The sequence below is a fragment of the Podarcis erhardii genome, assembly GCF_964252035.2.
Source record: "Podarcis erhardii genome assembly, chromosome: Z".
Lineage (NCBI taxonomy): Eukaryota > Metazoa > Chordata > Lepidosauria > Squamata > Lacertidae > Podarcis > Podarcis erhardii.
This window is the reverse complement of record NC_138504.1, coordinates 37,284,665-37,302,821: the sequence shown is the minus strand read 5'-3', so window position 1 is coordinate 37,302,821 and position 18,157 is coordinate 37,284,665. Positions and strand designations below refer to the sequence as shown.

The window sequence follows — 18,157 nt, the reverse complement described above, 5'->3', positions numbered from 1 at the left end:
ATTTACTCCCCACACACTCCCTGTGTAAAGTTGTGAACGTGTAAATAAACTGAGTGCAAGTTGTGGGCTTACTGTATGTGTTTTATGTTTATATTGTAATGACCACTGGCTGCAATCAATAAAAATTAGAATCACAGAATTGAAGAGCTGGATGGGGCCTTGCAACGCATGAATTCTGCCCTCAGACATCCCTGGATGGGCCTGAACCACCAACCTTTTGGTTAACAACCTTTGAAAATTTTAAAAAATCCAGTTGTTGCAATTTCACAATTCAGCCATGCAGGATACCAATTCAATAGGCTGACCCTGGAGCTGCCCATCACCTGTCCTTGAGCAGATACTGTCAATATTCTGTACTTGACTCATACATGCATTCATTCCACACACCTATTCACAGAGATTAATGACAGGAATACATCTTCATATATTACAATACTTATGTGCCCTTGTACTGGAGGAAAACAATACTTTAGGACTGCAAACTTTAGAGAGACAACCTAGATGCAAAACCAGGCCAGGATCATAGGGGGTCCAGGGTGGCTTGTGGCGGCAGCCCCTCTACTTTGAGATTCCTGTCACATTGAGACCTGGCCCAGTCTCAAGGCTAGGTGTATTCTGGAAGCAGTGTGAAAATTCTTCATTTAAACTGTGTTTTGGTGGACGGGATTGGAGTCAGTGGGTTTTAATGAATATACATACACTGAAATAGAAACAAACAAACAATTGTTACCAATCCCAAGTTCTTGGGTTGGGAAACAATTATTGATTATGATGTTACCTGATTCTTTTTCTTTATTTTTAAAACTATATTCACAGCCTGCTCCCAAGTTCTTGGGATGGGAAGGGAAACAATAATTAATAAATTATGTTATTATGAAAAATAAGGGAGTTTGCAAAGATTCTATGATGTACTGTTGGGTCTCCTCCTCAAACAAAACACCCACACACAATAATGGTTATATTTAAATGCATGGTTTTTCTATATAATCCAATGTTTAGCCCTCTGTTGTTGAGAAAGATGTAAGAAGTTTATTCTCATTCGTGCAAAGCATGTCTGGACTTGTGTTGATCCCACCATGCAGAATGGGGGCTGCCTCCCATGTTGTTTCTAGGGGTGATTCATATAGCACCCAGCAGCTGCTGTGTGTAAACCTGAAGGGAAGTGGTTGACTGCAGCCTCTGACTATGCACTGAAGCACCCTTAAAACTATTTCCCTTTTCCAAGAAGGTTTGCCTAGTGCCAACCATGCTGCGTTTTAAGCAAAGATGCTGCTGCAGCTGATTGTGGCTGGTTAGGTTTTACTTCTTCTGTTGAATTTCTATGCTCCTGGTCTGTTTTGTCTGTATTTTTGTATTTCATTGTAGAAAAGAAAAGAAAAGAAAAGGTTCTACTATTTCTTTGTATACTGCCCTGGTAGCTTTGCTGAAGGGTGCCATAAAAACAGATAAAAGCAAACAAATAAATGAAACATCAGCCTTATTTTCCAAGAAGCTCAGGGTAACACCCCTATCTCTCTCTCTCTTCCCAAACCCATAGCATCCCGACAACCAGCCTTGTGCAATAGGAAGGCTGAGAGACGATGAGTGGCTCAAGATCACCCATAAAGCTACATGTCTGAGTGGGGATTTGAACCCTGGTCTCCCAGGTCCTAGTCCAACACTCTAACCAGCATACCATTTACTTCCACTCCAGAGATCCCATCTTATCTGCTAAGCTCTCACCCTCTCTCAGTCTTATGGCCTGACCAATTTCTTCTCAATCATTATTCTCGTGTTCATATACTATTTTTCTTCTGTAATTCAAAAGTGGTGAGTAAAAATAGAAAACAGAATAAAGATATAATTTACTGATGAAAATATTCAAAGAAACAGGAAACTTATACTTTCCTCCTGATTTTCACCAGAACACGGTACTCTGTGGCCATCACTGAGGAGGGTCTTCTACAAATTGTTCTGGTCCTACAGTGGTACCACTGGATGCAAACGGGATCCGTTCCGGAGCCCTGTTTGCATCCAGAAGCGAACGCAACCCGCGTCCCTGCGGGTTGTGATTCGCCCCGTCTGCGCATGCGCGAGCGGTGGAAGCCGGAAGTAATGTGCTCCGTTACTTCTGGGCCGCCACAGCGAACAACCCGAAAATACTTATCCCGAAGCTACTTCAACCCAAGGTATGACTGTATTAGATTAAGCTTTTCTTGATGAATAGACTCTAAGCAGGGCCCTCCCCTCTCAAACTGAAGCAACTGGTAGGCTCCTATGGGGAGAAGCATTCCTTCAAGCAACCTCCAAACCATGGCCAGACACCAAAGGGCTAGCAGCTAGAGAAATGGGGGGTGGGGGTGGGCAGAAACACATTTTAAAAAATATATACCTATTTTAAAATTTATTTTAACAAAATAGATATAACAATGAGAATGTGATGTTCTTCTAGGGTTTTGCTTTTATACCGCAAAATTCACAATCTGCCTTTGGAAAAAGGGTGGGAACAAAGACCCTCAATGATGATGATAAAAAGAAAATAAAAAAGCTCTTACTTTTCCTTACTAGCTGGAGATGTGCGAGGAGCTAATAAAAAGGTTAAAGATCGGCGCTGTCTCTGCACCTGCAGAGTTTAAAATGTCAGAAAAATGTGGAGATGTGCCAACCTTTCCTTGGCTCTTTGTGTTTCTGCCCTTTCAGAGATTCCTCCCTGTATTTTTAAGCTCTATTCTCTGAGACTCACCCTGCTGGTTCGCTGGATGGCCATAAAAGCTCATTCACCCCAGAAAGGGAGTTCAAGAAAATCTCCAGGGGAACCTCTGTAAATACCTGTACATTTTAGTTGTAATGGGCCCTCTGGGAACACTCTTCCCCTATCAAATTAAACACACTCGGGGATCCTACTAATCAGGGGAAGGCACAAGTCTTGCTGACACAGGCAGAGTTTGCAAACAAAGAAGTCAAGACGAATTAAGCTCCACATGACAGGGCTGGATTGGGAAGGACTGAGGCCTTTGCTCTTTAACCCAAAAGGGCCGTGCTGTGGCTGTCTAAGAAATTAACATGTTGGCAGCTACATTGAGCAGGTAGCTCTGCAAGCTCCAGATGCTGCTTTATTGCCACTGAAGAGAGAGTAAAAAACAGTCTGGCTCTGAAAAACCTGCCATTCAAAGGAAATCAATGTTGTAATATTCCAAGGGGCTACCACATAAAGGAGTCACTGGAAACATGGCATTGCTATTGGGAGTGAGAATGCTTAAGAAGGATAGCACACAGATGGGTAGAAACCGTACACACACACCTGCAGTCAAGGAAATATTTATGTGGCTTCCCTGCCCAGTCCAATCCAGACACCAACTCCTCAAAGGATGAACCAGACCTCTGGCTGACCATACACTTGGGGGAGCAGGGTCCTCCACATAGGAGCCAACTCCTAGGGCAAAGGGGCTTTTGCACCTACAACAAAGTATTTGAGGGGACCGCCCCCTAAGTTAATGGGCATTGCCATTCATATGGTGTGTGCGTGCCACATCATGCGATTGATTATGTGGGGTGGAGCTTACCTGCCTCCCCCCCCCAATATTTTATTCAAGTTGGCACCCCTGGTCTTCCATCACCAGCCCTGGAGATCCTGAGTCTGGGGAGGAACCCCTCAAAAGCTGCCTCCAGTGGACCCTCTTGAGAGACTTTGGGGTGAATGTGGGCTGATGAGCTCCCAGTAGAGTTTGAGAGATGTTCAGCCAACATCTGAGAGTGCAGATGTTCAGGCCCACATGAAAGTGTGTACCTGAAAGACTAAATTTGCATGTGACAGGAATAAATAACCCCTTATGGGAAAGCATTCTCAGCTGGAATTAGGAATGGTCTTGTCTTCATGTTGAGCTTTTCAGCTGCTGGAACATCACAGGTCCTTAGCTTCCTGACCCTAAAAAGTAGAATTCTTGACTCACACTGCTAGGCTGGATCTTCTCTGTTGTTGACCTCAGAACTTTCTAATGTTGCCTCTAGACCACATTTTGGACTCAGAATGATTATTCATGCCTGATCCTGACTGGTCTTTGACTCTGAATGCTTGACTTATCCTAACATTGTTTGGCAATACTGAGTGTGAGACCATAGCCTCCTTGGATTCTACAGGCTTGGAACCCACCCGCAGACTCCCAACTCCCATCAAGCCCAGCCAACATGGCCAATGGTCAGTGTTGATGGGAGCTATAGTCCAACAACATGGAGGGCCACAGGTTTAAGTAGGCTTTTGCAGTAATATAATGGCAGTGACAGGAGGTGGGCCACCTAATTCTGGCACTAGGCTACAGAATAAAAAACAGAACCAGAAAGACAAAAAGTTGTGTGTAAAGTGACTTTGGGGTATTGTTGCACTTATGGAATGTTGTTGCACAAGGGGGAAAACAGTAAATTACCAAATATTGATGTGCAACAGAGAGTATAACAAGGACCAGCTGTTGTGCAACCAGGTTCCATTAGCACAACTGTTGCATTGGATTCCATTGTTGTGCAACCTTTGAACACTGCCATCTGTTAGCGCAAGGGCTCTTGCAGTAGCGGAATGAGAATGTTGAATACAGCCAGATCTTTACAATTCATCAATGCCATTGACCACTGTGGGATTAGAAGGACTTCAGCTTAAGCACACTGGTTTATGTGGTCTGTGAATGGGGCTGTGTACAATGAACCTGAGGCAAGTTACATCTTACTACTGGCTTTTTAATTCCTCTGTATCAAGCATTTGAAAAAGAAAGCATTCATAAATGTGTGTGTGTGTGTGTGCGCGCGCACGCGAGTATGTGTGTGTGTGTGCATGAACACACACACACACACACACACACACACACACACACACACACACTATCTAATGTTGGAATCCTAAAGCATTAAGAGAGCCAAGCCTACAGGCTGGACCCATTTATAACATAGAAACCCATTTAATGGCAAGAATGAAAGCTACTCCATGGGCTATAATTAGTTTAAAGCATTATTGATGAAGGATTATCATGGATGATTTTGTCCTAAGTTGCTCTGCATTATACTCCTCTCTACCTGACACAAGGAATATATTTTTCAGAAGGGAGAGAAAGGTTTGCTTAATCCGTTAATTCTCACTTGTCTCTCGGGTAACAGACTAACTACTGTGTTATTCTGCCTCTTAATGCTAGTCAGGGAATGGGCTGCTACCTCCCTCCCTGAAGCTATTCTTTGATCTGGAGGAAGCTGGCATCACAGGTCAAAATTATTTACTTCTGGGTGAACACAGAATCCTGGCACCAAAAATTTCAAGAAATATCTATACAGGAATTATAGTGGCATGCCTCCAGGCCAAGCTCAAGAGTCTCTTGCTGGTATTTGTTTGACAAACTTGAGCAATGGCTTTTCAAAACTTTCAATTTTTAGGAAACTATTTTCCACATCTGTTGAAGAACTTCTCCATATGTGGCATTCTAGGATGTCGCATAGGATGCTAGACAAGTCCTATTAGGCCCCTTAGTGTCATTCCATGTAAACTAGGTTCCTTAGCATGTGTATAACACTGTCAGGCATATATTGCAGGGAGAGGTCAGTAATCTTCTTGATCTTCCTACTGAGAAACTATCAATACTCTCTGACATATCACAAGGTTCCTCAGAACAGTTTGTAAGCCACTGTACCAGAGGGGGGAAAATATGACAGGAAACTAAGCAAAGTATATTGGATTTTTTAAGTTCCTTCAACTTAAGGCTTGGATCCCATAAAATGAGAACAGGTTTAGCTTAATCTTGGAATATCAAGTCATCCCCTTGGGATGGGGATTAAAACAGTTGAGGCAAATCTGCTAGTGTCTGTCAGCTTTGACCTGGTCTCCTTATGGAGGTGATTTTTACTCAACGCCACAGACACCATTTGACAAGTGGTCACTTACACCACATCATTGATAGCTGTTTTAATGCACCAAAAGTCTTGTAATTCTTAGGTCATTCATCAACCCTTAGAACATGAAATAGGCATAGAAACCAACATTTTATAGGTTTATAGGAGAATGATTTAAGCATTTCTCTCCCTGATGTGTCAAATCACATTTAAGACAGACACTTAAAATAATAATCTTTCTTATTTTCAAAGAAAAATAGTAAGTTTAAACATATACATGTAGATGCATGTGTGTGCCTGCCCACACCTGAAACCAGGACCTTCGTCACCAGCACTCTGACTTGCCAGGGAAGCCTGTCAAACAAAGCTCAATGGAATGTAGAACCAGACAGAGTGAAAATTATTAGCTGCACAGGTCAAACAGGATAAAAAAGGACCTATAAAGCCCCAGGCTCAAAACCAGCTTCTAGGCCTAAGCAACTTGTCAGGAGTCCAGGTATTTTGCTTTGCCCTGAGCATTGTCTTCTTTACTGTTGTCCCAGTGCTGATGAGATCTCTGCCCTGCCTTGGGCTGACAACCTGTTTCTTGGCAACACCTGCTGAGGCTTAGCATGTTGTACACACATGGTAATCTTTAGTCACCAACTGTGACCCTGCCAAGCAAGTGGCTATTTACAATACAATTACTACAGTTTCAATAGCTCTTATAATGGACCAAATGTCTTGTAATTTGTGTGTGTGTGTATTGGAGAGTGTGTATCAATAGCTCAACTTACATATGAAGTATAAGAACAGCAACAAGAATTCATGCCCCAAATTTACAGAAGCTTAAAATGAAAATTCACATGAAAACTGAACCATCCAACCAATCCTGGTTGTTACATAGTACATTCCTGCATGACCCTTGGGATGCCTTCCAACGCTACAATTCTATGTGTCTATGTTTACAAACAAAGTTCAAGGCAAAAATGATAACATAGCCAACAATTGAGACTACATTCCAATAGGCTACCTGCTAGGAGATTAACCAAAATTAATCTTGACATAAATGTAATATTTAAAAATACTGTAAATCCATTATTTTTTAAATCTACTTTAAATGTGTTAATTACCCATTGAGACAAGTTCCTTTATTTTATCATACCCTTCCTTAATAAATGGGGCTTTTGACAATCCCTATTTTCCTGCATACAGTGGTGCCTCGCAAGACGAAAATAATCCGTTCCGCGAGTCTCTTCGTCTAGCGGTTTTTTTGTCTTGCGAAGCATCCCTATTAGCGGCTTAGCGGATTAGCGCTATTAGCGGCTATTAGCGGCTTAGAAAAAGGGGGGGGAGGGAAAAAAACTCGCAAGACTCGCAAGACGTTTTTGTCTTGCGAAACAAGCCCATAGGGAAATTCGTCTTGCGAAGCACCTCGAAAAACGGAAAACCCTTTCGTCTAGCGGGTTTTTCGTCTTGCGAGGCATTCGTCTTGCGGGGCACCACTGTATTCTGGATCTATAGACTTAACATCCTAATACTTCACAGACGTACTATAGAAGACAGAATGAAATTGAGTGTTTTCTTTTAAACCAAATTGTGAGCTCTCTGCATATGCAGAGAATTACTTCAACCTGTTCTTAAAATGGTCACCTTGCCTTCTAGCACATCTGTGAAGCTCCAGGTGTGTTGAGGAAGGTGGAATTCAGAACAGTTGCCAGAACATTTAACTAAACAAGCATTCACTTACTTCAGCATGTGCACATTTTGAAAACGGTGTATATATAAGGTCATATTCAAATATGAAATAAAATAACATAACATAACATAAAGCAGACGCCATTTAGAAACAAAGAAACTTGCCTTTTGAAACACTTGATAGTTGGACTTGGACCATATGTCAAGCTGCAGAAAAAGAAAAAAGTCCCATATCATCATCATCATCATTAAATGTGTATCTTCATCTTCATCTGAGGATTACAGGGGAGTTTACAATATAAAAACACAAAAATATGTTAACACAGTAACAAACAAAAACAATACCCCCCCCCCCAGTTTAAAAGGCCATAAGTTGTTTAATTAGGCCTGGAAGAAGAGGAATGTTTTTGTCTGGTGCCTAAAGATATGCAATGACGGCATCAGGCGAGCCTCTCTGGGGAGAACCTTCCACAGGTGGGAAGCCACCACAGAAAAGGCCCATTCTCGTTTTGCTGCCCTCCAGACCTCTCATCGTGGAGGCAGACAAGCAAGAGCATCAGGTGATGAACGCAGGGTCTGGGAGAGCACATATAGGGAGAGGTGGTCCTTGAGATACTGCAATCCTGAGCCGCCTAAGGCTTTATAGGTCAAAACCAGTACTCTGAATTGGGCCCAGAAACTAATTTGCACGCAGTGCAACTGGGCTAGGATTGGTATTATATGCTCAAACTGTATTGCCCTGGTGAGCAACCTGACCATCAAATTTTGCAGCAGCCTTCTTCAGAGGCAGCCCTATGTATATAACACATTGTAGAAATCTAACATAGATGTTGCCAAAGCACGTGACAGAAATTAGGTTAGCCCTGTCCCGACAGGGGTACAGCTGGGCCATCAGCCAAAGCTGATGGAAGGCACTCTGCCCCAGCAAGGCCACCTGAGCCTCAAGTGACAGCAATGGATCCAGGAGTACTCCCAAACTGTGTACCCATTCCTTCAGAGGGAGTGCAAGCCCATCAAGAATGGGCAACCTTCAATCTATCCAATCCAGAGAACCACCCACTAAGAGTGCCTGAGCCTTATCCTGATTAAGCTTCACTTTACTGGCTCTTGTCCAGTCCATTACACACCCACTGCCACACCTGCAGATGCAAAGGGGGAATAGAGCTGTGTGTCATCAGCATAATGCTGACAACATACTCCAAAACTCCAGTTGACTTCACTCAGAGGTTTAATGTAGATACATGTTCAACAACACAGGGGATAAAATCAAACCCTGAGGAACCCCAAATGGAAACGAAGAGCACTCACCAAGAATCACCCTCTGGACCATCCAAGTAGGACTGAAACCATCACAAAGTGATGCCGCCCACCCCCAACTTGGACAGTTGCTTCAGAAGGATACCATGGTTGATGGTATCAAAATACACTGAGAGGTTGGGGAGAATTAACAGGGACACATTTCCCTTGCCTGCCTCTTGACAGAGATCATCATGCAGGGTGACCAAAGTGGTTTCTGTGCAAAAACTGAGCCTAAATCCTGACTGATAAGGATCTAGAAAAACAATTTCCTCCAACAGCACCTGGATCTGACCCGTGACCATTCGCTCAAGAACCTTGCCCAAAAAGGGGAAATTGGCAACTGGTTGGTAATTACTTAGATTTTCTGAATCCAGGGAGAGTTTCTTAATGAGTGGTTTTGCTACTGCCTTCTTCAAGCAGACAGGGCCCTCTCCCTCTCACAAGGGAGCATTAATACTTCCCTGGTCCAGCCAGCTGTCCCTTCCCTGTTAGTTTTTCTCAGCCAAGAGGGCCATGGGTCCAGAACACAAACTGTCACCCTGACCAATCCAAACACCTTGTTTGCATCCTTGAGACTTTCTAACTGAAACTCTTCCAACATAACAGTATTCTGGACATCTCTTGAAATTCATCTGCTGTAACAGTAGAGTCAAGGTCCTGGCGGATGCAAGCAAGATTAACATATATTAAAATATTAAGAAACACAGATTCATTCCACCTTTTTTATTAGACTGATTCCTAAACCTAAACCTTTCCACTAGATAAGGGGTCCAGTGCACATGCAATGCAAGGCCTATTCAGGCATCCAGCCTCACAGGAGGTAGGAGCAGGGCTGGCCCACTCACAAAGCAAGGTGAGGCAACTGCCTCTATCAGCAGAATCCACAGAAGCGGCAAATCCAACCTCTGAGGAGTGCATTGCCCTCTGTTGCTGCTGCAGTGCCAGGGTTCCTTGGAGGCCCAATCTGCTGCCTCCACAATGGCCTCTTGGCAAATAGGAGGGACTGCTGGTCTTCCTCCTATGGAGGAAATCACAGGAGCTGCCCTCTGGGGTCTCCTGGACTCTGCACCTGCCTTTGATAACCAGTTCTACTATCAGGTAAGGTTGCTTTGACCCTCACCATTGTTACTGATGTATATCTTCACTCCTCCCTTCTTCCCTGGTGTGGGGGACGCCATTTTATGGCTTGCCTCAGGTGCTAAAATGTATTGGACCAGCCCTGAGTGGGAGAGTGGGTCTGTGCATGTCAAGCCTGCATAGACACCTGTCAGGGAACTGCCATCAGTGCCGGAGGGAGAGAGCAAAATCCAGAGGGATTCCAGAGAGTGTCCCGGGATTGGGAGAGGCAGCCCATCTTCTGGGGAAGAGAATCAGCGTAGCACCAGTGGAGAAGGGGGGCAGATGGGGGAAGCGGCGAGGCGGTCCCATGACTCCTTGCCGGGGACCAGTGGGGAGAGTAGGGGTCCTCTGCTGCCTACGCCCTCCTTGCGCAGAAGGCTTTCGCGCAGAGTAGGAGGAGACTAGGCGTCAAAGAGCTTCTTTGCTGGAAGAAGGTTAAGAAACGCCCACTGACAGATTCTGCCAGTGATTGAGACAGCCATGGGTGAGTGGCTGTCCAGACAGAAAAGGTTCACTCAGGCAACCCAGCCAGGTGTTTGCACCGGCTTACGCACGAGCAACCCCTAGAACCATTACAACACCCAAACCATTCCCTCACAAATGCTGCCTGCATGCTAGAGATATGCCTATTGTGGAACAACTTCCTGAACATGCATCAGCTGTCCCTGTGAGCTGTAACTCTGAGTGCCAGCACTGGAAATACACTGGCAAACAGCATAATTAGTACAATATAGATGTAATGTGAACTGACTGTCTGGCACCGAACAGTACCTAGGTGGCCACAATTTTGCACCAGCTGAAATTTCCAAACCGTCTTCAAAGTCAACCTCATGTTGTCTGGGCAGCCTCAGTGCATTACAATAGTCAGGATCCCACTAGTGCATGGATAACTGAGACAACTGGCATACCTTTCCTAGCTCCTATAAAGGATTCTTGGCTGCCATCATCTGGGCAAACTTGGTTGGTCCTTCAGGGGAGAGTGCAACCTCAATCTAAGACCAGCCAAAAACCTCTATCCAGAGCAGTATGTTTCCCTACTTATAGTACCTCTATTTTGTCTGGACTAAAGTTTCTGCTTGTTCTCCGTCATTCCGTCATTCAGCCAAACAGTTTCCAGGCACCAGGCACCAGTTCAGGAGTTCAACAGCCTCCCTGGGATGAAGAGGTGGAAAAAGGAGATACAGCAGTGCCATCTGTATATTGCTGATGTTTCAATTCACACCCCTGGGTGACTTTCCTGTTTGCTACTAGGTTAGAGTTTAAATGCAATGCTCTCCTCACATATCTGATTGAGTGCCAATCTTGCTCAAATGGTCGCACTTATGAAGACAAACCAAAAACCTTGTTTATCTTCTGCTGTTTCATCTGTAATAATTTAGGCTGCTATCCTAACCTCACATAATTAGGAGTTAGCTCTATTGAATTCAACAGGACTTATTCTGAGTAGACCTACTTAGGAATGAACTTTTGCATGAGCATCTATAGAAGTTTTCATGCAATTACCTATTGCTGTACTGCCACAATATAAACTCATACAAACAAGTCCTCCTGGGCTACTTCACCCTCCACCTAGACAGCACAATCGCTTCAATTCATTTGGAACAGGTTGTGCTGATCCATGTGAATATTTAACAGTGTCAGAACTGTGCCTGTAACAAGGGCATCTCTCATAAAGCCTTGATGCAGTCTTGTGTCCACAACATAAGCAATTCAGTGACAAGTGACACAGAAAACATTTAGCTGAATTAAGCCAGAAAACTGGCCTACAGGGACCAAATAAAATGCGCCCCCCCCTTGAATATTGTATTTAGATTCCTGGGAAGGAGAGACCTTTGTTAAGCAGAAGTTAAGGTCACAGGGTAATGTTATGCACACACCTGAGATTCAGATGCCTTTTACATTTTTCAAGAGCAGCGGGCTGAAAAAGCAATACATTTCAATATTAAAACACAGTAAAGTCTTGCAACTGGATTTTGGGGTTTAAAGGATTGTGGAGAGCATGGATTAGTGAAATGTGCCACTAAGTAACTGAGTTCAATTTTATGTAGATGGTTGCTATGCTTCTGGTAAAGCTGGGGGTAGATCAAGACAAACTCCTTCCAGTATTCTAGCAGCCCACCCCAACAATCACAAATTTATGGCTCACTCCTTTTCAATTCCAAATATCTTGCACTAGCTCTGTTTTTCCTCTCCTATCTGGAAGACACCCCACCTCATTTAACATTCTTGTAAATATCATTATTATTTATTCATATGACACCATCAATATGCAGGTGCTTTAGAGAGTACAGGAGGGCAAGCCCTTGCCCAGAGGAGCTTGAAATCCATAAATCTGGCACAGGAGAGACAACAGAAGGTAGGGAAGTGGAGGGAGAGGTAAATATGGAAGAACTGGTATTTAAGATCAAGCCATGGTTGAACCATGGGAACTAGAGGGTTCTGCCAAAGGAGGATTCATGCTCTTTCTCAGTTCCACTTTCAGCTCTGTGAGTTTTTCAAGGCTCAGATTAATTCTACTTGATCCAACTTTTACCCAGATCCCTTGCAAAAGTGGACACTCACTTTCTTTAGGAGCGGCTATTCCATGGGGAGAGAGAAGAGAAATGTGACCATGGGCCTAAATAGGTTGGCAACCTCTAGTTTCAAGGCTCACTCTGGCTCTATGTTAACTGGAATGATGGGGTTGCTTTTATGCTATGCTCTGAGTAGCAGAGGTACCTTCCACATATGTGATGATGACGATGTTTATTTATCTTTCTTTTCTTCAGACTAGTACTCAATGTGGCTTACACAAATTAACACGGATATAGTACAGAAGACTAACAACATCTCTTCTCCCACCTATCTTCTCTCCCAGCCTTATACTGTATACAACATTAACGCCTCACATTGAATGTAACTCATCTGTAGAAAAGACTCTACGACCTGAAAATAGAGACAATGCATGCACTTTTGTAATCCAATAAAATCTTTTATAAAAACTAAATTAAAAAGATAATAGTTGAAAAGTAACATATTTTTTGCTCTATAAGACTCACTTTTTCCCTCCTAAAAAGTAAGGGGAAATGTGTGTGCGTCTTATGGAGCGAATGCAGGCTGCGCAGCTATCCCAGAAGCCAGAACAGCAAGAGTGATTGCTGCTTTCACTGCGCAGCGATCCCTCTTCTTGTTTTGGCTTCTGAGATTCAGAATATTTTTTTTCTTGTTTTCCTCCTCCAAAAATTAGGTGCGTCATGGTCTGGTGTGTCTTATAGAGCGAAAAATACGGTAATTAAACTACAATAGTTAAAACAAATTTATTAAAATATGAACAGTAAAAATATCACAACGCTATTTAAAAGCCCTTTTCTTAAAAAACAAAACAAAAAAAGTCACACCCCAAAAGCCTGTTAGAATAAAATGGTCTTCACTTGCTGACAAAAGGACGGAGCCAGTCTAGCTTCTCTAAGGAGGGAGTTCCAAATTCTGGGAGCAGCCACCGAGGTGAGAGGGCCCCCACCAAACATGTCTGTGAGGGTGGGCAGGACCAAGCCTTTCCCAAAGATTTCAGAGCGCAGGCAGATTCAGGAGAATATGGTCCAGCAGATAACTTAGGCCTAAGTTGTATAGGGCCTTTAAAGTCATAAGCAGCACTTTGAATTATGTCCAGAAACAGACAGGTAGCCATGGGGCTAGCATTGTCAGCCTGTGATCCACACATAGGTGGAAAAAAAACCTAACAACATTACCTGGATCAGTGCAGAAGCAACTGCAGAGCCAGTGAAAATCAAACCATGCAGCTGGATCAAAGTTATCTGATCCAATGAGCAAGACTGGCTGTTTCAAAACCAACACCCTTTCCTTTCCTTTCCTGTCATGGTGGCACTTGCCAACATGAGCACCATGGCTTCATAAAGGATCAAGTCTCTCAGTATTTATTTTCATTCTTTTGTTAAAAACAAAACAAAGAAAAGATGAACCAGACAGAAAAAGCACAATGCCAGTCACAACAACTGAAATCAGTTCTGAACGGTAATTCCTTAGCATAGGAGCTGAAGAGCCCTAATGTACGTAATTCAATTCTTGCATTCTTTTTAATGCTCACCAAGGTTTTAAAAATAAAATGGAGCCATATGCAAGGCCTGTAAACCCACCACCATGAAACCAGACGAATGAGGTGGGTGTGCTAAACAATGCATTGTTGCAGGTCTATTATTCTTCAACTTTTCACTTTCAATCAAGACACACATTTGTAACTAAAAAGCTGCTGAGAGCACAATTTCAAGGCATCCTCTGCATGTGAATTAAATTGGGCCTCAATTCACTCTCTCTCTTTCTCCCAGTGCCCTACTCTCCCCACCCACCCCCAGCACAAGTAACAAGAGGCCATTTTCTGAAGGTCGTCTGAACGATTTCAAAGGCGATAACAAATCAAAATGTTCCCTGCATCTAATATCAAACAGGGCTGATGCCAACTCTTATTAGAGAAATCGGATTCAACCCCCCTCCCCTTTACCCAAACACACACACATCCTGCTTTGAAGTGGAAAGAATGCCGGGATCAGAAATTACTCGAGAGACGGTTCTGGCTGTCTTTGAAGCTTTCCTTTGATACCACTATTTCTTCTCCTCACTTATGCTGGGAGGCAAAAAGCTGCCTTTTCTTATTGATATGGGGTAATTAACGAAGTCAGAACATTACCATAACCCAGGTGGCTTAACAGGGCAATTCAACAGAGACACCCCCTCCTCACATTCCTTAAGCCTTACCTAGTGCAAAAACCTATTTGGCCAGGTAGCACTGCCCATTCCAAACTTGTCAAGTCATGGCTCTTTCCCCACTTCCAGTGCTTGTACAAATGCAGCAAGTCACAACTGCCAAAGAAATACTAATGCAGTTTTTGTTTTGATTAGCAGAGCTGGGTGAGCAAATTAATGGCTCGGGTCAAAGCCTGTCCCAAAAGGATGAGCTGCAAGAAGTCCGTTAGTCAAGTATCTGAAAGGTACCAGCTAATTGCCTGTCATGCGTGGACTGTGCCACTGACAGAAGTGGGGAGAGTATGCCTGAAAATATGGGTGGTATGAAGCCACTCGTGCTGCTATGTGGCCAATTAAAATGCATCAGTCTGTGGTGGAGCGATGGACCAGGAGAAACTGCAGGAGAATCAGAGCCAGAACTGGTTGTAAAGTGAAGACTGACAGGTCCCCGTTTGCATCCAAAAAGGGGGGGGGGGGCAAGCAGCAGCAGCACAGAGTAACTACCACAACACAGGTTGCTTAACAGGGTAATTCAAGTGAGACTGCGATGAAGCACCCACCTAGTGCAAAAGGCAAGAAGCAATTTAGACCACAGGATGTTAAATGCCTAATGCACAATACAAAGCAAAGCGTTAATAGTTCTCATCTCATGTCTTCCACTCTGCATTATAAATGGTCCACCTTTTCACCATGTTGGGGAAGGGAGGGGGGAATACCCACAGGATGCCATCCAATAAAAACATGCTTAAGGCTACTGATTTCAGCTGGCCTGAGCAAACTGTCTCTAGGACTGTGGGCCCAGTGACTTACTTCCAAGCCAACCAAGAAGTATCAGTGCAATTGATTTTAGTGGGACTTCTAAGTAAAATGCCTGAAAGAACTGAAAGTAAATCGTCAGTCAAATACTTAGAATTCAAACGGCAAATCTACTTATTCCAAGAGCCTAGAATATGAGCAGGGCCTTGCCAGCTGGTATGCCTGTTTTCACTTTGTTAGGAAACTCTTACCCCTTGCTTTGCTTCACCTCCTTAAGCCTGGAAACACTTTCTTGGGATGCATCTGTGTTGCCAACTTTCCCACCCACACCCCTTTTAATGAAGCCTTTGGCTTATCCCCTTCACCCTACATGCAACAGCATTTGTTAACATGGTTTTTTTTTGCCTCTTTTTAAAAATTTTATTTGTTTAACAAAATTTATACACTACTTGACTAGAGGTGTATAATGCAGTTTACTAAAAAACAACCCCTCTCCTTCCCACTGTTGAAATTTAGATTTTTGGTTTAGAAATTAAGATTTCAGGGCAGGGACAGATATTCTTCTTTCCTTTATGAAGCACTATGTTGAGTTATGGTGTTATGTGGGGGGAGGGGAGTAACAAAGGAGAAGGTTAAGCATTTTCTCTCTCTACTTTGGCATGAAAATTTCCTGTCCATCTTTTCTTCATTGCCATTTGCATTTTGAATAGGAAGAACAACAGACCCCTTTCATGGTTAAGACAAGAGTTTTGATTTTTATATTCTACTTTTCTTTTCTTTTAGGACATCTCTCTCAACCACTGGAAGCGAGAGTGGATAAACTAGAACAAGCTTGTTCAACATCACTTAAGCAGTTTCCCCAAAACAGCTCTTCAAGAAGAAAATCCAGCTATGATGGCAATCACTCAGTCCCAAAAAGGTGCAGTTAAGAAAGCAATACTCCTCACTGTCACTGCAGCTAAAAAATGATGTGGATCTTCAGCAAAAGTCCAACTCAGTGCTACCAAAAGCCCTGAAACAAAGCCATAAAATCAAGGCCCAGGGGCCAAGTGGCCCCCCAGGAATATCTGGCTTTTGCAGGTAATGGGGGTGGGGGGTGGGCCTAGCTGGGGTCTCAGCCCTGGGTGAAACCTCTAGAGGGGCTCCATTGAGACTCCCAGCTTATGGGGGAGGGCTTCCCCCTCCTTGCATCTCTGGAGTCTAAAAGTGCCAAGTGTCCTTCAGCATCTTTCTGTGGACCTCAAGCTGCTGATCACCAGAGGGATGCTGATTTGCAAGGGGAAGCAGGAAATCCTGGAAAATGATCCTCCTTCCCCTTTCCCCCTGTCTGTTTTTGGAACTGTGTGCGAAAGAGAAATCCTTGAGAAGGTTGCTCGCCAAGCAAAGTTGAAAAGGGGGAAGTTTCATTGCTTTCTTCTTTTGCTTCCCTCAATGTCTCAGAGGTTAGTTAAAGAGATCAGAACACCACCTCCTGTCCTTTTTGGGGCCAGATGCTTTTGTCATGCTTAAACAATTTACATGGCAAGCTCACAAGATAAGCACTTTGGCGTTTCTTTCTCTGTCTCTGTCTCTCAGTGTGTGTGAGTGTGTTGGATTTAGAGGACAACATACATGTTTACACCATGCGTATACATAAAGAGGGTACTGCTGCATACAATCATCTACAAAAAAAAAATCAGTTGTCTTTATACTGAAAATAAAATACCTGCAATTAAATAAATGTGATGCTGACATACGAAGCACTTTGTATTTATCCCTTCCTGTAATTTGGAAGGGAAATGTAGCCAATCCACTCTAAATTCTTTAATTGCAATGATTCAGCAGCCAGCAATTTTTAAGGAAAACTTGTGGAGTATTTTTTCCTTTTCCTTTATTCTTTAGAGCAGGCATGGACAAACTTGGCCCTCCAGCTGTTTCTGGGACTACAACTCCCATCATCCCTAGCTAACAGGACCAGTGGTCAGGGATGATGGGAATTGTAGTCCCAAAACAGCTGGAGGGCCAAGTTTGTCCATGCCTGCTTTTAGAGCCTTAAACTGCAAGCCTTTATTACTAAGAAGAATGTCCCACTGAATTCAATGGAGCTTGCTCCCAGGAAACTGTGTAAAGATTCTGTAGTCTTATACTGCAATCTTAAGCATTTTTATTCAGAAGTAACTCCCACTGAGTTCAATAGGGCTTACTCTCTGGGTATGTGCCTGATCATTATCAGTTTCCATTAACTATCACCTGTCTGTCTGTCTGTCATAATACTTAGAATTTGTCAAATGATCTATTACTCTCTGATGAGATCTGCTTAAGGTTGAATGAAAGCCATATATACACAGGGACAATTTTACTATCTGGAGAGACTATCTCTTTTCCAGACTTTTAAAGCTACTTTTTATGCCCTTTGTGAACAAATGTGTTGAGAGATGTGTGTGTGTGTCTGTGTACGCAAACGCACGTGGGGTGTGTGTGACAAACTGGGTCTTTGCCCCCGGGTGACAGAAGGTTTCGGCCCTGGCTCTTGGAATTCGCTCACCACATGCCACAGTCCCTTCTCAGCCACCCTCATCCACCCAGGCCACTCTCTTCCTGAGCCTTGCTTTGTACCCTCCTTGAGTGTTTTTGCCTTGTTGGACTGTGCTCTTGAACTCTGATAATGACTCTTGCATGCTTGGAGGATACAGAAGTGTGTGTGTATAATCTAGCCTACTGCACAAGGTAAGAATTTATTTTTATTGCT

General features: G+C 43.4%; 1 protein-coding gene across 3 annotated transcripts in view; it reads right to left on the bottom strand.

Annotated features, from left to right (window-relative positions):
• MED27 (mediator complex subunit 27) overlaps positions 1-18,157 on the bottom strand; it is a 165,398-nt gene that overhangs the window by 14,267 nt on the left and 132,974 nt on the right. Inside the window, exons 6-8 of one of the 3 annotated variants that reach the window (XM_081847187.1) lie at positions 11,814-11,854; positions 9,374-9,474; positions 7,684-7,784 (exon numbers count right to left, since the gene is read on the bottom strand). The exons of 1 other annotated variant lie outside the window; for it this stretch is intronic. In XM_081847187.1, coding sequence (XP_081703313.1) covers positions 7,684-7,784; positions 9,374-9,474; positions 11,814-11,854 — 243 coding nt within the window. The remainder of the gene's footprint in view (positions 1-7,683; positions 7,785-9,373; positions 9,475-11,813; positions 11,855-18,157) is intronic. One more of the 3 variants, XM_081847188.1, reaches the window with a different exon arrangement.